At 43.5% G+C, this 21,638-nt stretch overlaps 1 protein-coding gene across 2 annotated transcripts; it reads left to right on the forward strand.

Annotated features, from left to right (window-relative positions):
• Window positions 1-3,114: 3,114 nt before the first annotated feature.
• LOC309375472 (gap junction beta-5 protein-like) lies at window positions 3,115-17,697 on the forward strand. Of its 2 annotated transcripts, XM_081921217.1 has the most exons (3): window positions 3,123-3,267; window positions 13,670-13,740; window positions 16,781-17,697. In XM_081921217.1, exon 3 carries the CDS (start codon window positions 16,806-16,808, stop codon window positions 17,640-17,642), a length of 837 nt encoding a protein of 278 aa, XP_081777343.1. In that variant the 5' UTR covers window positions 3,123-3,267; window positions 13,670-13,740; window positions 16,781-16,805; the 3' UTR covers window positions 17,643-17,697. The 2 variants fall into 2 exon arrangements, with proteins under 2 accessions (XP_081777342.1, XP_081777343.1); XM_081921216.1 differs by lacking the exon at window positions 13,670-13,740 and having other exon boundaries at window positions 3,115-3,267.
• Window positions 17,698-21,638: the final 3,941 nt, after the last annotated feature.

A 21,638-nucleotide genomic window follows, 5' to 3' on the forward strand; every position in this document is an offset into this window, starting at 1 on the left:
TACCTCAGCAGAACTCAAGGTAGTATGCGTGGGTCTCCCAGCAGTGGTGTGGGGCATGAAATTTCCCATTCCATAAATTGATTAGTATTAATGAAAGCACTTTGTTATGCAGCTCATAGCTAAACTATGGAATCCACTCTTACAAGAGGCCAGCAACTTGGATGACTAAAAGATTAAACATTCATGGCGGATGAGGCAACTGATGGCTATTAGCCCTGGTGACTATTTCCTACCTCCAGTGTTGGAGGCAGCATGCCTCTGAATATCAGCAGCAGGTGAACAGAGAGCTGCTACACTCGGGTTCCCATAGGCTTCTGATTGGCTATTGTGAGAACAGGACGTAGGTGCAGATGGGCCTTTGGCCTAAGCCAGCTGCTTTTTTCTATGTGTGGGTTCCTAGGCCAGTTGAAGACCTAGTATTAGGCAAGCTTGGTAGTATAAAAGTTGTAATTAATGTTTTTCAGGTAGTTATCCCTAGCAAGTGTGTCAGGTAATACGTGTATGTCCTTCATTTGCATTTGTAAATGGCAGGGTGGGGTGGGGGAATAGAAGTTACAGATACATAATTTTACAACATCAGGGTTAGATGTCATTAGGATCCATGTTGGGCATCAAGGGTCTTTGACATGGTATCACAGAAGGGCCCACACTCTCCAGCACACCTCTTCTTCTTTGGCGATCACTCATAGTAGAGTAAAGTTGTCTTCCATGAACACGGTCTTAGCGATGTGTCTGTAGGTAACTGTGGAGGCCAATTCTGGATCCACACGTCCTTCCACAGTGGGGACTTAGGTTTCCAGGTGGGAGCTGATCATGGTGAGGGTTTGCCAAGTGTGCCTTTCTCTTAGCCCGTTTCTCCCTTTTGCTCTGAGTTTGAGTGTCTTCAAAGTCCATGACACCTTTGGTAAAGGCTGTTCTCCAATAGGAGCGCTCGCAGGCCAGTGTTTCTCAATTGCTGGTGTTTATACCACATTTTTTTTAGATTTGCTTGAGAGAGTCTTTAAAATTCTTTTGCTGACCCCTCCCCTAATGCAGTTGCACCGGGTGAGTGGGGTGCTGTTGGGGGTGGTGGTAGCAACACCATTCACAGTCCTCACTGCCGGGTCCTGGGCAAGCATTTTAGCAGTGGGACAAAGCTACTTCTGACAGGCCAAAAACAGCAGTGCCGCCCATGGCTACAACTGCTGACAAGGGCCCCAGTGGGGAAGGGTAGGGAGAATCATAGAATCATAGAATCATAGAGTTGGAAGAGACCACAAGGGCCATCAGGTCCAACCCCCTGCCAAGCAGGAAACACCATCAGAGCACTCCGGGGCTTTGGCAGTCATTCCTTTGGAATGCATGGGAAGCCCCTCCCACTTTTGGAGGGGAACACAGAGGTGTTTGTGCATCCCCGGAAGTAGCTACACCCCAGAACATTCCCCAACAGTGTTGTTGAAGTGAGGATGTGCAGTGTGGGAGAAAAGGGTGCTAGTGGCTCCTCCCAGAGAATCTCAAAATTGATATGGGAAGAGATACATTGACAGACAGTTGCGAAGTTCTTGACTAAGCTACTACAGTGGTACCTCAGGTTAAGAACTTTATTCATTCTGGAGGTCTGTTCTTAACCTGAAACTGTTCTTAATCTGAGGTACCACTTTAGCCAATGGGGCCTCCCGCTGCCACCTCGGCGCGATTTCTGTTCTCATCCTGAAGCAAAGTTCTTAACCTGACGTACTATTTCTGTGTTAGCAGACTCTGTAACCTGAAGCATCTGTAACCAGAGGTACCACTGTATTTCCTTACCATAAGCAAGTCAAAGTGCGGGTCTTAACCTTTAAAGCTCTAGTGTGCTTGTTTATTTAACAAAATGTCTGTACCGCTTGTTCTCTCAATGATAATTTTTTCATTTAAAAGACAGCAACATAGCCACCTAACAAATAAGGCTGGGGAAAGGAGAGGGCTCCACAACTTTGCTGTCAGTGTAGAAAAGGCCCTGACTCCATTCCTAACATGAGAGAACCTGCAGCTTGGCCTCAGCCAAAGATCTTAATGCAGGGGCTGTTTCATATGTGAACAGGTGATCCCTTGGAAACCTTGACCCCTGGCCATTTAGAGCTTTATATATCAAACAAGCCAGCAACTTGAATTGCATGTTTGCTTGTTGCTGTTGCTGTTCTTGTTGTAACTATTTGCTATAGGCTGCTGGGGTGGCGGGGTCAATGCTAATGGAAAAGCAGGATATAAACCCCAGTCCTCCTAATGCTGAAAAGAAGGCACCTGTGCCAACATGAACCAAAACAGGCCACAGAGAAGCGAGAGAGATATCAGCATCTCAGGGAAACTCCAAGGTTTGCAGAGATACAAAAGGATGACATCCCCTTCAAATAAACCCAATGAGGATTGAGCATGCTCAGTGGTCTCTAGAAACCAGGGCATGTGGAGTGTTAATTAGAAAAGAAAACTGGGAAACAGGGCGGGGAGTTAAATGGTCTTCTTGAACCCCTTCACAATTTATAGTATGCTGGAGTTGAGCATGGATGGAACAGGAGCTGTCCTGTTAGGTGAGAAGAATGCATTGCAACATTTTGTGACAGCTCCCCATTGTATTAAACAATAGCCAGTCCCAAGTTTGTCCAGGAACTTCATCACAATATTTGAACACTGAACTTGCACCCCAGGAGTGGAGAATTCCATTTGGTCCATATTTTAAAGAGACCTAGTTTTAAACAGTTTTAAACATATTTTAAACAGACCTAGTTTGCTGTTCTTCAAATATACCCATTTTGAAGTCACTTAAATTAGATAGTGTGCTTTTCTGAATTTTGCAATGCTTACCCCAAAAATGTGTTTGGAGGAAAATGCATGATAAAATGTGCATTATATGGGGGGGGTTGTACAAGTTAGGGAAACGATTGCAAAAGTAGTGAAATCTTGGGTCTCTTTTAGCGGACTGAATGGACTAACCATAAAATCCCTACCTCCTGCGATCCTAGGACTGACAGATTCTGCATTGCTGGTCTGATGGGGGGCCCTTGTTGTTTACCTGGTACAGCTCTCTGCTTTCCCCAGCCTTGACAGCTAGCAACCAAGAGTGTGCTAGAAAGCTCCACCCATGGAATGTTTCTTTTGGAGATTCCTCCTCCTCTGCCTTGTCCTCACTCCCAGAGTGCCGGGAGGAGCCTCTGAGCTTTGATGGCTCTTAACTGGCGAAAATATTTTTTTGATGCTTCGGAAGGAAGCAGCAGACTGGGAAAAGGCCCGTGAGGAAGCCAGGACTCTTACCAGGTAAGCGTGTTTGTGGTTTCCCCCCCGTCACCACTGTAGGGTAAAATGTAAACTAGCCTGCTGAGAAAAGTTTGAGCTGCTGGGAGGGGGGCAGGAAAAGCAGAACAGGGAAAGGTTGTAGTGTAGGCTTAAAGCGTATGTTTTGCTTGCAGGTTTTGTCTCAAGTTTCACCCTCAGCAACTCAAGTTACAGCTGGAAAAGAGACCCCCAACACACACACACACACACACCCCTCTGAAATCCTTGAGACCTGCTGCCAGTCAGTATATGGACAATGCAAGTTGGACCAATAGGCTTACTCAGTATGAAGTGGTTTCCTATGTTCCTATGGAATGACTCTTCAGGGCTTCAGGGCTGGAGCTCAGATTTGCAATGTGGGACCAGGCTGCCACTGAGGCTGCCCTGAAAACTTTCTCCTCTTTGGAGAGCCTGAGAAACCCCACATATTTCAGGAGAGGGGAACTGGACTTTGCAAACTCTAGTCCCCTCATGCTTTAATTTACACTGGCTGTAAAGGTATCAACATGCAAACGGCAAAGAGTCTCATCTGGATTTTTGCAAACAAACATGCATGAGTAATATTCTCTTCTGTAAGCTGGGTGGGTGTGGTGGAATGTCTTCCATGTTTGCAGTGCTTGTGGATGCTTGTGGGGAAGTGTAGATCTTGTTCATTAGTGCCTAGCAGATCCCAGTGGAATTCTGGTCAGAAAACAAAAGCACAACATTCAAAACCATAGGGTCGCTCGTAACTGTTCAAATGGCATGCTCCTTTCATGCTGGGAAGCATGGGAATTGTAGCCTCCTTGGCAACTTGAGTTGGGAAGTAGGGAAAACGGCAAATTTTGTGCACCCCACCCTTTCCCACCTCCAGATCCACAAGATGAGTCTTTCACTGTTTGTGAAAGGTGTGCAGTGTGAATGGTGAGGTGGGCTGCTTCCGCCTTTTATTTAAAAAAAATGCTTCTCCACAGTAATAAGAAAAGTATTCTTAAGAAAATATTAAAAGGGAAAATGTCATGCAAGCCAAAGAGAGTTACATCACGCCAGAAATATTCAACAATGGAAAGGAAAGAATGAGGGAAGGTCTGAACTGCCACAGACCCATCATGCCTCACTAGCTGGCTCACCCAAAACCCTACCTCTCACTCTCTCCTCACCTTCAGCGTCATCCTACATGCTCCAACTTATTTACAAGGGACGATCCCAGTTCTCTGTTACTTATGCCTGAGAAATCACTGTTGGTTTTAAGGGGTGCCTTATTCAAATCTTGAAAGTGAGAATTGATAGAGTTGTGCCACTGCTTGGAAAGTTCATACTTAAAAGGAACTGGTTCCTTTTTTTTTTACAAAGCAAGCTATTCAGTTCAGCTGTATTCCAATGAACTTTCTAGTTCTTAAAAACTTCATCCTCAACATTCGGAATATTACAAGGTGCTGTGCTGAAGTACAGGGTCCAAAACAGACAGAAGGTCAACAGATGAAGTGTTCTTTATTATTGTATTTCCATAAAAGCAAATGCTTGCCCTGTTTAATTTGTGCCAGTTACACTGCTATTAAAGGCACATGGCATCATTCTCTTTTTTCCTGTACCTGTATTTTCCTGTGCAAGCTACTCCTGTTGGAAGAGAGTGGATCTCTCCAGCAGGGAAGATACAGGAAGTGCCTTACATTCCTTCCTTCTGATTGTTTAGCAACAGTGATTAAATGACTAAACATCCTTAACAATAGCAGCACCTGTATATCTGCCTAATAAGCCCTAAAGCATTGCCTCAATGTTTTGCTTTCTAACTTTATCAATATCTGATTTACTTACTGTTTTTAAAATGAAAAATAAGAGTCCAGACCTCCTGCTGCTGGGGGAAGAGCATGAACGTGAAGATGAAGTAGAAATCATTCAAAGTTCTGCCCCAAAATGAATTTAATTGACTTTTAGTTCACCAATGAATTACCTTCAGTTGTAGTCCAGAGATTTTTGAACTGTGAACTTTGTTCAGCTGAACTAGTTTGTTCCAAGCACTGGGTTGTCCTCTTTCACAATTCAGCTTCCTCCCCTGAGCTAAATATTGGAGTGGAGAGGTGAATGAATCGCTGTTGCACATGTATATAAATGCATGTGCATGAACATTAAGTCAATGTGCTATGCACAAACAGGCTTCTTTGGCCTCCAGATGCTCTTAACTAAAATTCCTTCTTCCCTGGCCATTGGCCATGCAAGCTGAGGCTGCTGGGAGTTGGAGTCCAACAACATCTGGGGGGATAACAGGTTCCCCATCCCTGCACTAAGGTGCATTTTTAACTTTTTGTAACAGATAGAAGACAAATAAATGTCTTTGAATAAAATTTTAAGGGGAAGAGCAACTGCTCTCCCTATACATAATTTGATGCAGAACAGGCTATGGCTGAGTTAAGAAATAAAGTGTACAAATGCTTCAGCAATGTACAAAAGAGGAACTGAGGCAAGTGTCAGGCAAGATCCTGGCCTTGGTATGAGATTAGGGGTGTGACTCACATGCAGCTCCCTATTGGCATATGTGAAGTGTTGGATGATATCTCACCCTTGTTTCTATCAGCTATAATGGTGCACCACTCCTGTCCTTATTTCCTTCCAAAACATAGCATGCACAATGTATGTGGGGCTTCCCTTGCACTTGGGCCAGAATCTGCAGTCAGTGCAGAATGCTGCAGTATGATTGCGGAGAGTAGTGAGATCCTACAAACATGCTACACCTCTTCTCAAAGATCTACACTGGCTGCCGATCTGTAACCACCATGCATAGCTGTCAACGTTTCCCTTTTTCTAAGGGAAATTCCCTTATTCCGAATAGGATTCCTTGCAAGAAAAGGGAAAAGTTGACAGCTATGCCACCATGGCCAAGTGGGGTTTTGAACCCAGGTCTCCAAGATCCTAGTCTTCTAACCACTGCACCACACTATCCCTTCTACTGTAACAGGAGGGTCTGCATAATGGCCAGCATGTAGGTTCTGCCATGGCAATACACCTTTCTATTCTCCAATGTTTCTTGCAAGTACCAGCTCCATTGAATGTTCTTTCTAATGCTGTGTGCCACATGGTAGGGTTTGGAGCACCCAGATTCCACTATTTCCATCAACCCCATATCTATTTCCCCTCAAATAATGTGATAGGTAATGCAGGGTGAAGGCCTATGTGCTGTTTTCCACAAAGCACACCTGTTCCTCTCCAAACACATGACAGCACCATTTTGCCCACAGGGCACCTTGAGGAAATGACAAGAAGACGGGTGCTGGAACTGTCCAGACATGAGATGGGTACTTAAAATCTCGTGTCACCTCTTTTGCCTCCCAGAATATGTCACTTCCCATCCTTCAGGGAATGACCTCCTGGATTGAAAAGCTGAATCAGCCATGTAGGAAACTTCATCCTTGGCTTAATTGCATTCCGCCTACATATTGTACAAAAAGGTGACTGGAATTTGGGGTGCTCAACTATTTCACTATATGCATTTTAAGCAAAACAACCTAATTTACACTGTCCAGGTTAATATATGGATCAGAAATCAGCCATCCTTAGGTTTTCACATTTCTCAAAGTTTTGGGACCCAGTTCTTGGCTTAAGAAAAGTAGCAAAATGCATACAAAAGTTTGTATTTTAGGTTAAAATTTGTATTTTACTGTAAAATGTGTACATATTCCTTATTTACATCCCAACTTTACACCAAGAAGCTCAAGACGACATCAATGGTTTCCCCCTTCCCATTTAATATTTACAACAGCCCTGTGTTAGGCTAAGAGATACAGTAGCTGACCCAAAGTCACCCAGTGAGCTCCACAGCTAGGTGGGGATTTGTACTCTGGTCTCCCAAGTATGACACTCTAACCACTACATTATACTGGCCCATCTCCCTGAACATACAAAAGTAACAAAAGTAAAGTGAACTTTCTAGCACTTTATTGAAAAAGTTGCGGGTTGATGTGGAAAACACAAGCGTTCTTCAAAAATTGCACATTTTTTTGCAATGCAAATAATTTTCTGCCCCTTCAGTTTTGCTGGTGTTCAATTATGAGCCTGCCATGTGCCATTTTGTGAGGATTTCTTTTTTGAAGGCCAGAAGAGTCCCCTTTCAAACTGTATGCATTTTGTTCTCACTTTTAATGTAAGATGCACTTTACCCATCAAGCACCCATTTCCCAATGCTTTTCACGGCATTTCCCATGAAACACACATTTTGTACACTTTTTCCAATGTAAAAACGAGAAATTTATGGGTCATTTTAAGCACACTGAAGTTACACTTCAAAATTATAGGCAAGTGTATTGTGACCCACACACAGCTTCAGGAGTCTCAAGTCAACTCTTATCTGCTGAAGAAAGGGGACTTGAATAAATCTCTCCTCCATCTCTCACTACAACCCTGTTTGCTGAAGGACTACAGAAGCTTTGTGTAGTCACAAGGTCCCTTCCAACTCCACAATTCTTTGATTCTGTGATCTACCAGTTCACCACTACACTCAAGTACACATAACACAATGTTTGTATCTCGAGTTGGGAGTGATTCTGAATTAGCCAACCACTCCCTCCTCTTCCTTCTATAACTAGGCACCCAGTTTGCTTGGAAGACTGTGCCCAGGACTTACGATGCTTTCCCTTCACCCCATTCCAGGATGTGATCTCAGCTACTTTTATAAGACATCCTGCTGCTTTGCTTCTGTTTGTTGATTCTTGCAAAGAATGCTCATTGCAGATGACTGTTTGTTTGATTGATTGACAGTAATTGTATACTGCTTTTCAGGCAGGCCTCATAAAGCAATTTATATAAGATTATTACAACAATAAGCATCCTTTTTTGTTGTTGTTTTTAAAGTTACAATAGAACAGAAAAGACAAGTTGTTTAGAAGAAGCTGTTAGTGCTTCTTCTCATTCCCCTAAGGGCTCATTCTCCTCAGGGCTTGATTGTCCCGTGCTGGCAGTTCAGTAGGGCAGAGGCCACTAAATGGTGGCTATTGCTCAGGCTTCTGTCTTTTCCCAAATGTGAACATTTGGGGAGAAATTTGATTCTGTTATCATTTAAAGGCAAACTCGTTTGCACTTTCTGAAACAATATGCAAACTGGAATGCAGCCATCCTTTGAAATTCACACTTCTGCAGATTTTGCAGCACCATGCAATGCATGTGCTAAAGTAAAGTGTGCATAGAAATCTACATATTAGTGGAAATAAACATGTTTGTGTGTGTGTCTGGATGCGGGTGGCGCTGTGGTGTAAACCACTGAGCCTAGGGCTTGCGGTTCGAATCCCCGTGACAGGTTGAGCTCTCGTTGCTTGGTCCCAGCTCCTGCCAACCTAGCAGTTCGAAAGCATGTCAAAGTGCAAGTAGATAAATAGGTACCACTCCAGTGGGAAGGTAAATGGCGTTTCCATGCGGTGCTCTGGTTTTGCCAGAAGCGGCTTAGTCATGCGGGCCACATTACCAGGAAAAACTGTCTGCAGACAAACATGAGCTCCCTCAGTCAGTAAAGCAAGATGTAAAGCAACTCCAGAGTCGTGAGGAATTTTTTATTTAAAAATAATAATATATTGCAAACTGATGAGGAAGTGTGGAGAACTTGGGAAACTGAGAAATAGAAATGGGAAGCTTGGTCCATCTGTCTAACTACAGCACTTTTGGTTGTTATGGTTTATCACTAATATTTTGTTTCTTGGACCAGAGAGGGACATAGAGGGATTCTGACTTGAAGATCCTGTTGGTTCATCTGATTCACCTACTGTGGGAAGAGTAGGAGGGGATGCTGACCCAGATGATGCAGACAGAGTGCATGACTCATTCCCACTGCCACCTCGTTCCATTAATTGTGGTTGTTAGGCTGTACCTGGCAACTACTCGCCTTTGTCTGATGAAACTATTTGCAAAAGAAGGAAATAGATTTGGATAGGGGCATAGTCATGAAACTGCACGTCTTATGTCCTCAGCACAATCTCTCAAGGCACATCCTTCAGGACTGAGTGTGCAAAAATGGCCATCCAGCTGATGTTGGACTCCAGTTCCCAACAGCCCCAGCAAGCATGTCCAGGGGTCATGGATAATGGGAGTTGTAGTCCATCAACATCAGGAGGGCTAGAGATTCCCCACACCTGATCTAACCAGTTAACAGTCAATTTTGGCATCTAAAGTATTTGTGAAGGGGCAAAAAAAGAGATGCGCACAATTTTGCCTAGTATGTGCATTTTAGCAAGTAATTTTCTTTAAATTTCCTCTATTTTTGCATGTCATTTTCATTACTGCACTCTTTAGTCTTCTTTTGTGCTAATATGCACATATTTAATGCACTGTTTGTTTGAAGTTCTGAATCAAAATATGGAGAAGTATGGAGAAATTTTGAAGGGGAGAACTGTATTCCAGTTTGCATATTATTTCAGATGTGCATTAACATGTGAACAGTTTTTTCTACCATCCCTTCATGCAAGCAATCTTGTGTTCTTGGATAAGAGATACATAGCGTCATGTAATAGCACAGAAGAAGTTGTAGAGTTGGACTGGGATGCCAACACACGAAGAAAAGCCTGATAGGACTGGAGAGCGATGAAGATGGCAGTCAAGTCTCTTAAGCTTTAAAAAAATGTGTAAAGCAAATAGGGAGACAAGAGAGGGCGGGATCTCCAATAAAACGGCTTTCACAAAGTAAAGCAGAATGGACAACTTAGGTGTTTCATAAATAAATTGGCCATTTGGCCAATGTGGGTGTGATCCAGCAGGATTCTTCTTATGTTATTTAACAAGATTTATCAACTAATTAATCAACAGAAACCTCAGAATGGTTTACATAAAACAAAATAAAGAATTAATGGGGAAATACTGATAAAAGCAAACTTTACAAAGCAAGTAAAATAAGATTTTATTAAAATATAGATAAAATCGGTTTTTTAAAAAAGAAAAGTACCTAATGAAATTACATGTCAGGGTAAGCTTGCCCAAACAAGAAAAGTGTTTATCATGCATTGAAACCACTACAGCTAAGATGCCTGCCTAATATTAAGAGGCAGGGAGTTGCAGGGAGTAGGTGCTACCGCACTGGAATATTCATTATGTTCTTAGCGATTACATTTAAATTCATCACCAAACGTAGGTGCTTTATAAATGTTGTATAATTATTATGATTATGATTGTTTTATTAAATTTCTATGCCACCCTTCAGCCAAAGATCACAGGGTGGTTTACAATAGGAAAACAGAAAAATGCATACTGCAATAACAAACAAAAACAATAACACATACACACACATAAACACACATGCCCGATGCAGTTTAAAAGGCCATGTTTAATTAGCCAAAGGCCTGGGAATGGAGGAATGTTTTTTTGCCTGGTGCTGAAAGATGAGAGTGAACAAAGTGATCACACAGAGATCACACAACAGCAATTCCAAGCAATGACCACACACACACCCTTCCCTCTCCGCCAATGTCCTCCCAGGTCTTCTGCTGATTCTTCCATGTCCATTATTTCTCTCCTTAATCATTTAACACAGGAGTGGGGAAAGTAGTGTCCTCTGGGTGTTGCTAGACTGACCATTCTTGACCATTGGCCATGCTGGGGCTGATGGAAGTTGTGGTCCAGCAATATCTGAAAGGCCACATGCTCCCCAGCCTTGATGTACTGCCCTGCATTGTATCATTCATCCATTCATTTACAAAGCATGAGAATCTGAAGCTTCCTTAGATGGGCCAGTGGTCTGACTCAGTATAATTCTGTACAGTGGTACCTCTGGTTGTGAATGCTTCTGGTTATGAATACTTCAGGTTACGAGCTCTGCTAATCCAGAGGTAGCTGCTCCTGGTTGCGAACTTTGGCCCAGGTTGCAAACAGAAATAGCGCACTGGATGCGCACGCGCAGCAGGAGGCCGCATTAGCGAAAGCGTGCCTCAGGATAAGAATGGTTTCAGCTTAAGAACGGACCTCCAGAAGGAATTATGTAACTTTGTAACCAGAGGTACCACTGTATTGTCTACCCAGCAGTTCTCTTAAGGTTTAAGACAAGAATTTGCCCAGCCCTATTTTGGGACACCAGATATGTCTGACATCAAAGTATATGCTTTTCCACTGAGTTTTACAATATAACACATTTGATAAAAAGCAGATTAGACAGAATCACAGAAGAGAGGTCTATTGATGCGTAACACGCATGATAGTTCCAGGGAACCGCTATCTGGAGCAATAATCATATAACTCTGAATAGTGAAGCACATCAGGTAGAGATTAGGGCTGGGCAATATTAGGTTTTCAACACTGCAGTGGATCGCCAGCCAAACATCGCAGTTTGGCGATATGCCACAATGTTGAAAAAGCTGCATTGGCCCCAGCCCTTGTGGCGCTGGGTGAAACTGCTGCAGCTCTCACCATGGGAGCTCAGGCTCTTTCACAGCAGTGCCTTTTTAAGTTGGGGCCAATGAAGCTGGACCAAGATGGAGGGAGTCCTGCAATGGAGGCTCCGTCAGCCGGACTCCCTTCCCCCTCACTGGCCAAGGGGAAGGGGGGTGGCAAGCAACATCCTCCTTGGAGAAAGAGGCCTCTTGCTCACCGCCGCCGCCCCCTCCCCACTGTGCGAGCCCAAATCTTTTTCCTGCTTGTATGCTAGCAGGAGAAGGATTGGGGCTGCTCAGCAGGGGAGCAGAAAGCACCCTGCCCCCAACTGAGTGAGCCCAGATCCTCCTCCTGCTCTCATGCAAGCAGGAGAAGGATTGGGGCTTCCTCAGCTGGGGAGTGGGAGCAGTTTAACAGCATCCCCAGCACACTGAGTGCTAGGGGTCTCAAGAGCGGTGGCAGTTTCGCCAGCGATATACCACTGAGTGAAACTGCCATCACAGTCTGCCCCTCATACCGGTCCTGGGCGATATATCAATAACTCGCCCAGCCATAGTAGAGATGCAGGAGAAGGTCATTCAGAACCTACCCAATTTGCACTTCCTGAACCAATATGTGAAGGAAAACATAGATATTCTTTCTGAATTTTGTGATGTAGCTCTTGCACCCACCCACGCAAAAATGTACAAAAATGCATTATATTAGAGAAACTTGTTTGTAATAAGATGTGCAGTGGTAAAATCACATTTAAAAATCAGTATATTAAGAGAAGTGAACCTAAAACTACAAATGTTCATGTGGATATATAGATTGTTACATACCACCCTAATCTCCAAGTGGTGCGAGATTCCAGGGGTTCCAGGCACTTACCAAGAGACTGTGTTTCCTTTTGGGAATGAGGCATAGCAGAGAGTCTGGTGCCTTTATGATATATGGTTTATTTAAACATATACTGTATGCAACCTGAACCTACAATGTAGAAGCTCACAGCATCAACCAAAAAGGTTTTGTTTCTCTCATAGCTGCGGCCTTGGATTCAAACAGAAATCAAGCATAGATCTGCCTCTCTGGCTTTCCAGCTTGCTGGTTAAGTTCAAATCCCTGCACACATGAAGCCTCATCCCTGGCTTTTGTCCTTCTCATCCTCTGTAAATTGAGCAAGGGGCCCCACCCATTTGCCATCTCCCACAGAGCCTCTTAATCCCCCTTAATGGCTCATCACCCAGGCTATCACCTCATGAGGAAGCTAGCCTGGCTTAATTAGATTTTAACACTTGCTGGATCTGGGGATTAGAGGAGTCTGGCACTCCAAACTCATAACAATATTATCAACTGATGCAGAAATGGGGCGAACTGAGAGAAGCCAAAATCAACAGATTTGTCCCTCCTAACATGAGGGCAGAAAACCACCATCTCACCCTGCTTTTGAGCATCCGGAGGCCTAAGCTTGGCTGTGGTTGGAAACAAGTTCTGGAAATGGAAATTCTGTTTGCTCTAGCATGGAAATTCTTATGCTGTGGTCTTTGTGCTAGGTCTGTGATGAATTAGTAAACCTTGGCTGATTTTATGGATTAAAGATGAATCATTTTGTAAAGACATATTTTGTTTCCACTTCCCGGTCTCTCACCCTGTGATTTTCTATAAGGGATTCTTAAAGGAGAGGGAAACATCAGTTTTAATGTTATCTTGTCATTTACTGAGGTGGTAAGTAGAGTTGTGTAGTGACCACAACATTCACCTTGTATCTAAATCTGTAGCATTCGTAAGCAGCCCAATCTTTTTCAGATCTATTCTGTGCTCTTCCAATACAATTTGTTATTTGGCCCCAAATCCTTTATGTTAAATCTGAAACTTTGTTTTGCCTCCATTGACTTTTACAGAGAATCTGGAAACAAAAAACAAATAAGCAAGCAAATCTTTTCACATATGTGGGTGAAATTTACAATCAAAGGAGCCCCTCCTGAGTGGATTAAGCCTGCCAATTGTCATTCAGATCCAGCCAGGAGTTTTTGTGCAGGGAACCTTTATTTTATTTTTTTAAAGTGTCTCTAAATTGTTTATTTTCTGCCAGAATTGGATGCAGATTGCAGACATGGTCTCCCCTTCTGAAGGGATGAAGCTTGCCAAATTTCAGAAAGATAGGTGAGTGGTTCTCCTGTCAGGACAGGCATTGGAGGAAGGAACAGAAATCACACACAGCCTTAGTTTTGGGGGGAGGGGCACTCAGTTTAGATACCCACCAAAACTCTGACAAATAGTTCCAGGGGTAATCACAGAACTGTAGAATTGGAAGGGACCACAAGGGTAATCTAGTCCAATACAGGAATCCTTCACCCACCATGGGGTTCAAACCCATGACTTTGAGATTAAGAGTCTCATTCTGTACCAACTAAGCTATCCTAGCTCAGAGTTATTGCACTGGGTGATTTTACCTTCATTATTTTTTAAAAAATGGAAAAGTCAACATTTTCTCACTGTGAATAAAATAGAGTTCTGTTATTTTAATTGTTAGAGAGAGAGAAATGACTCAGTAACTACCAGGCCACCCAAGTAGTTTACCTGCACAGCATCTTCCCTACTTTAACAGCTAAAATTCATGTTCACTTAACACACATCCAATTATTGTGATTGGAGTTCACCAGGAACATAATTCACTGTGACTAAAAGGTAGAGCTTTCTGTCAAAGTGAAAGATTCCCTGCACCTCTCCAGTCCTGCCCTCTCAAGCTCTCATTGTTCAGCTTGGCTTTGTTTCTCAGAAAATACAGGGGAAACCTGAAGCAAGAGAGATACTCCAGTGGGTGGGGAGTCCCTCATTTTGTCCAACATTGAAATGTGAAATAATTCCCCAACTCTGCCTCGTTAATTGAGATATACACAGAGCTGAAACACACCCCTGGTGGCAAACTTATTTTTTGTTTGTATCAGTTGATGTGAGACCTCATATGGTGGTACTCCTCCACTACATATAAGCACATGCATTCATGTTGACAGCAGATGCAACTCTACTTTGGACGTTCTGCCAAAATCTGTTGGGTTCCACCTCAGATTCACCAAAAATCAATGTACTCTGCCCCCGGCTTCTCTTCCAGATAACTGCCCTGTACCAGAACACTTCTATTAAGGATCCAGAAATTGTCAGCCCCATGTTCCTGAGATGATAATGTTGCCACGTGTCCTAACATTATAGAGGACATCCCCAGTTTGAAGGGCTACCTGGTCCAAGTCCAAGTAATGAAACCCTAAGAAGGGAAAACAAAGGTCTTGAAGTTGTCCATCAATAGTGAGGAGGCAGACAGTCATTTGAGCAGACATATAGGTCACTTAGTCACAGCCTTCCTTTGTTGTTGTTGTTTAGTCATTTAGTCGTGTCCGATTCTTCGTGACCCCATGGACCAGAACACGCCAGGCACTCCTGTCTTCCACTGCCTCCAGCAGTTTGGTCAAACTCATGCTGGTAGCTTCGAGAACACTGTCCAACCATCTCGTCCTCTGTCGTCCCCTTCTCCTTGTGCCCTCAATCTTTCCTGACATCAGGGTCTTTTCCAGGGAGTCTTCTCTTCTCATGAGGTGGCCAAAGTATTGGAGCCTCAGCTTCAGGATCTGCCCTTCCAGTGAGCACTCAGGGCTGATTTCAATCAGAATGGATAGGTTTGATCTTCTTGAAGTCTGTGGGACTCTCAAGAGTGTCCTCCAGCACCATAATATGTGACAAAATATATTGTATTTATGCTTAATTGTACTTCTTCCTATATTTGCATCAAACTATGAAACTATGTAAATCGCCATATATTGCAAACCATCTATGTAAATCAGTGCCCTGTGAGATGCCAAGTACCCAATGTTTCACAGCAGAACAAAATGGAGACACTCTTGAGAACTTGCAACACCATTATTCTCATCAATGATCAATGTTAGGCACCTTCATCACACACATACACCTGTTACACATTGCAGAAAACCTGGAGACTCTTTCCTTCCAGTAGCACTTCTTCCTTCTTAGGGAGATGAGGGTAGGGTGGGTTGTATATGAGTTATTTCCTGGCCTGTAAGAACATGTAGCAAGATTGGTTGAAACACGCAATCCTCTGGGTGAGAGGCACATGGTGTGGGAGAGTGGAATGAATGGATTTTGAAAACTATTGTTGTTGTTTAGTCGTTTAGTTGTGTCCGACTCTTCGTGGCCCCATGGACCAGAGAAAACTATTAGGTCCATAAATTGCTATAGGTGTTTTCTAGCCCTGGATCTTAAATCAATTGTGCTTTGTGGTGAGGAGAGGGGCATAGCTGAGCCCAGAAAGTTCTACATGCTGTGATTAGTGGTGGGCCAAGTTCCCTCAGCTTGCCTTACAAGCCATTCATTTCTTCTGAACCTTTCTGGGAAATATTCACAATGCAGTCTTATTTGTTTGTTTTTCTGAGAAAGCTTGGGGGGGAAACAACTAGGTGAAGCTCATGGACACACACTTTTCAAGCAAGGGTGACTGGTGGCAGATACAAGAGAGACATTAATCCTGCTTTTTATCGTAGCAGGCATTTAACTGAAGTCTGATTTTATAATTTTAACTTCATTCTGTTGCTGTAAGGGATGATCATAATTCAGCACATCCAAAGTCCCTGATTGCAAAGTCACACCATTATAGTTGAGATGATGATATAGATATAGATGTTATAGATATAGATATAGATGTTATAGATATAGATATAGATATAGATATAGATATAGATGATATAGATAATATAGATAATATAGATAATATAGATATATAGATATAGATGGAATTATGACTTTTACTGTGACCTGATAAGAACCTTCAGAAGGGGAGATCAAATTGGGTAGGCATGGCAGAATGGATATGGAAAGACAATGGAGCCTGTACATGAAATGGCAAGACTGAAAGTTAAGGGAAGCTTCAGTTCTTTTTGGTTCTTTCCATCTCTTTGATGTGATTCAGGACTAGCAGCAAGGTGTTGTTGACAACTTTAAAAAGGGGTGGAGAACCTTTGACCCTTCAGATGTTGCTACAACTCCCATCAGCCCCAGCAACCATGGCCAATGGCCAGGAATTATGGGAGTTGTAGTTCAGCAACACAGGTCCCACACACCTGATTTAGAGGTTGCTTTGCTAGACATACATAGACACATATAGCATTTCTAACTCCATCATCTTATTTCTTTTCAGGTATTTTAAGTAGAAACCAGAGGCCATGAACTGGGGAGTCTTTCAAGGGCTCCTGAGCGGGGCAAACAAATATTCCACAGCCTTTGGACGTATTTGGCTCTCAGTGGTCTTCATCTTCCGGCTTCTAGTCTACATAGTGGCAGCAGAGAAGGTTTGGGGAGATGACCAGAAGGACTTTGACTGCAATACTGAGCAACCAGGCTGCCCAAATGTCTGCTATGACCATTACTTCCCAATCTCCCACATCCGCCTCTGGGCCCTACAGCTCATTCTGGTTACCTGTCCTTCCCTGCTGGTAATCATGCATGTTGCCTACCGGGAAGCCAAACTGGAGAAATATAGGAAGAAGGTTGGAGCAGACTATGCACTGCGCTATCCTCCTGGCAAGAAGCGTGGAGGCTTGTGGTGGACCTATTTCTTCAGCCTCATCTTCAAGTCTGCTGTGGACATTATATTCCTCTTTATCTTCTACCACGTGTACCCAAACTACAGACTCCCCAGTGTGGTGAAATGCTCCCTCGAACCTTGTCCCAATGTTGTAGACTGCTTCATAGCCAGGCCCACAGAGAAGAACATCTTCACCCTTTTCATGGTCATCACTACCTGTGTTTGCATCCTCCTCGGCCTTGTTGAGGCCTTCTACCTCGTTGGAAAACGATGTACAGAGTGTCTTGAGCCCAAAAATGAAAGCCACAGGAGGCAGGGCAGTGAATGGATGAGAAAAGAGGACACTTGCTCACTGCCCAACAGCAAACATGACCCAAATGAAGTGGGTGTACAGGTGTTCCATGGTGCAGATTACAAACCATCTACCTCCATCATCAAGGCTGCTCCACCTTCCCAGAGAACTCTAAGCACATAAACTACCCAGTCAAAATTAAATCCTGGGAAATTTGGAAATTAATGGAAACCTTATGGGGGAAAAAACAATATGACTTCATTCTCAGAATGATCAGTGCCTGCTGCTAGGCAGGACATTTGCATGATGTGCCAGAAGGCATGTCAGAGTATTCCAATAAAAACAGTAGACATTGCTGGTGCGCACTTATTCATCCCATGTCTGGAAAGGAAATCACTGCAGCAAATCTGTTGCTGTCGTTTTCAGTCCACAGATGATATGCGATGATATGTAAGTGATGGTGTTTTCTCCCCCCCCACCCCCCCAAAAAAGTATTATGTTTCCTTTTAATTGAAATGAATAGGGAAGAATGGCATGATTAATTACATAACATTGTGCCATGGTGAGAGGAATAATGTCATTTTCTGTCAGAAGCCAAAGTGCAGCAGGAGGGAAACAGAGCTGCATCTGGAAAATATGTGATGGGACAGAAAATAGTGCTTTCTTGCATCCCTTTGTGCAAGATGAAGATGGAGAAAGGAATGGCCTACAGTATTTCAGGCCCCAACCCAGCTCAGGCTGTTCAATTTTTTGATGTCCATATTTGATCCAAGAATATATTAAAGTCATTTCAAAATTCACTGGTTCCCTCAGCTCATTCCATCTAAACCACTTACATTGTATACTGTCCCATAACTCATCCAGTCAAATTTTTAAAGACCTCCCCTCCAGCAGCGAAAGGTGGCTAGCATACTTGGTACTGAGATCTCAGGAGTGAAAAGCAATATTGAAATAAAGATCTCTAATGGAGAAGAAATGGTGTTGGTCTAGTCCTGTTGCAGCATTGCAGTTCTTAATCTGAAAAATATGCACATTTTTATTATGAATATTATTTAGAGAGAGAGAGAGTCATATACTGTATAACATACACAATAAATGGGATGTGGGTGGCGCTGTGGTCTAAAGCACTGAACCTCTTGGCCTTGCCGATCAGAAAGTCGGCACTTTGAATCCCCATGACGGGGTGAGCTTCCGTTGCTCTGTCCCAGCTCCTGCTGACCTAGCATTTCGAAAGCACACCAGTGCAAGTAGATGAATAGGTACTGCTATGGCAGGAAGGTAAACAGTGTTTCTGTGCACTCTGGTTTCCATCAAGGTGTTCCATTGCGCCAGAAGCGGTTTAGTCATGCTGGCCACATGACCCAGAAAGCTGTCTGTGGACAAATACCGGCTCCCTTGGTCTGAAAGCAAGATGAGTCGCCTTTGACTGGACTTAACTGTCCAGGGGTCATTTACCTTAACCTTCCTCTCCTCTCCACTATAGGTCACCATGTGACCCCAATTCCAAATTGTTGGGCAGACTCTCCACAGCAGTCCCCTTGCACAAGGAGCTTTCCATTACACAAGCAGACAGACATCACTGAATGTTGCCTACTAAATCTAACTGCTGGACATAAAATGTAGAATATTAAAAAAAAAGATCATATATGTGGGTGGGGGTGTGAGAGAGAGCTGAATCAGTCCCTGCCCCAGTTATTTCCAAGTCTGCTTTCACATATTCCACGACAAGATTCCAACTATTTCAAGTCATAAACTCTTAGCATTATTGTCAGTTTAATGATCCCCAGCTGTACTCAAAATTCCCAACTAATGCTGCAACCCAACCTCACTTACCTGGGAGTAAGCCTCATTGAATCCAATACAGATTATGAGTAGACACAGACAACATTGCACTGTAGATCTTCCTTCCTGGGTTTGTGATTTACCTTCCCGGCTTTAAAAAATATATATATATTAAAGGATTTTTTTTGTGTTACAAAACAAACAGATGATGAGGGAAAGGTCCGTCTGTTGTCTACACTTTCAATTGAATAAAAAATTCTTGCTAAGTTGACATATAGAAAACCTCTGAATCTGTTGTGGTTGTTGGTATCCGTCTGTCACGAGAGACAATGGAGTGCACCTCTGGACGTTAGCAGCATCAAAGTGACATCCCTGGGGTGCAAGCTTGGGCAGTGTGTATGAAGGTCCAGGGCTGCCTAGACAACAAGACCCACTCTCAGCCTCACTGATATGGTCCGAAGGAAAGGAAAGCCATATGTTTGACACCAGCTTGGCTGCTGGAGTTGCCAGAAGGAAGTGTACAAGGTGCCATCCAACCGTCTTAGGGACTCCACTCCAGATTTGTGTATGGTTTGCTCCTTAGCCTTTTCTTCTTCTGCAAATATCCTTGAAGGCAGTGGAGGTTTAGGATCAGTGTTTTCCTTCTCCAAGGTGGGCTCCCTTCCCAGGTTGATGAGCCCCATCTGCTCTGCACTTCCCCTCTGCAGCACATGCAGAAACTGCCTTCTTAACCGTTAGACCCACTATTGATCTCATCCCCTCAATCCTCCGGAGCCTGTCTTTGCATGCAGGGGAAGTTCCTAACTCACTGAGAGTTTGAGACCCACTGGCTACCCTCACCTGGTTTAGCTAGCTAGTCGAAGCCATTTCCCAGGTTGTAGCCACTGCCGCATGCTGACAGCTACTGGGAGCCACAGGTGAGAGCTGAGTGCAGGGTGGGGGCAAATGGTGGATGAACTATCCCAGAAGGAGCACAAGTTGTCACCCACCAGAGGTAATACCCGTTCTTCTAACACCCCAATTTGTTGTGGTACTGTCTGCTTATCTACAATAAAATAATTAATGGCTGAAATCACCATGAACCGATATTTCCAGCACTTCCAGAATAATATGCACATTTCAGTTGAACAGAATGGCAACCCAAAACATCAGAAGGGGTCGTCAGACTTGTGGTGGTCAGTGATACGCAACTGGCAGGATGTGTTCCATTTGGTGGGGTGCACTTGCAAGCTGCCCAGGCCTCATTACACACAAGAGCAATGGATGTTTGGGTTCTGGAAAACCAAATGTAGGAACATAGAAAGCGGCCTCAGACTAAGTCAGATGTTTGGTCCATCTTACTAAGTCCACATTGATAGGTGGCACTTCCCTGGGGTTGCAGGAAGGAATCTTTACCAGTCCTACCTGGAGATGCTAAATCTGGGACCTTCTGCACATGAAGCATGCACTCTACCACTTGCCTTGCCTTCTTGGGGTCTCATCTGACTAAGTTTTACTCAAAGTAGAACCATAGAATTGTAGAGTTGGAAGGGACCATGAGGATCACCTAGTCCAACCCCCTGCAATGCAGGGGTGTTTCACACAACGTGGGCTTCAAACCCACGACCCTGAGATTAAGAGTCATATTCTCTACTAAATGAGCTATCAATCTCATTGAAATGAATGGACCTAGCTTAATCATGTTCATTCATTTCAATTTCTCCTGTGAAGAGAACTAGCATTGGATACAGCCCTTCCTTCCCTCTTGGTTCAGGAGAAGAACCAAGTTTGCAACAGGGCAAGAGGAATCATAAGGATCAGCTGAGTCTTGCACAACATTGATGCTTAAGTTCCACCTGGCCATTTCTCATTTGAGTCTTGTTCTTCTTGTTGAGCCACAATTTAGTCCTTCTTCCAAATTTGATTGGAACTCTGCAAGCAGTGGCAAAATCCACCACTCCCCTTTGCAACCTTCTCCAGTGGCTAATTAACTGCTATTGATGGGGCAATTGCCATTAAGGAGGTGGCACAGATCCCCTGTCACCTGCTTTTTGTGAGCCTGTGGCACATTTGGCATCTTGAGAAACTGACCTCAGTTCTCCCTTTCTCGGTTGCTACCTGTGAAAGAAGATTTCCCAAAGTGGAAATGGATGCCTATCTACTGTGCCAAGGCTGCCTTGTTTGTTTGTTTGTTTGTTTGTTTGTTTGTTTGTTTGTTTGTTTTCACATGCCATCCTGTATTTCCACTCAAAGTGCATAAGTCACTGCTTCATAATAGGTTAATACAGAAGGGCCATGGATTATGTGAAGTATTGCAAAGAAGATTATGAAGGGAGTTATAAATTAAGGATAATTAAAAGCAATAGAGAAATTAGGAAATGTAGATTAAGTAATAAAGATTGAAAAATCTTCAGATGC

The sequence above is a fragment of the Podarcis melisellensis genome, assembly GCF_964234715.1.
Source record: "Podarcis melisellensis genome assembly, chromosome: 8".
In the NCBI taxonomy this organism is placed as follows: Eukaryota; Metazoa; Chordata; class Lepidosauria; order Squamata; family Lacertidae; genus Podarcis; species Podarcis melisellensis.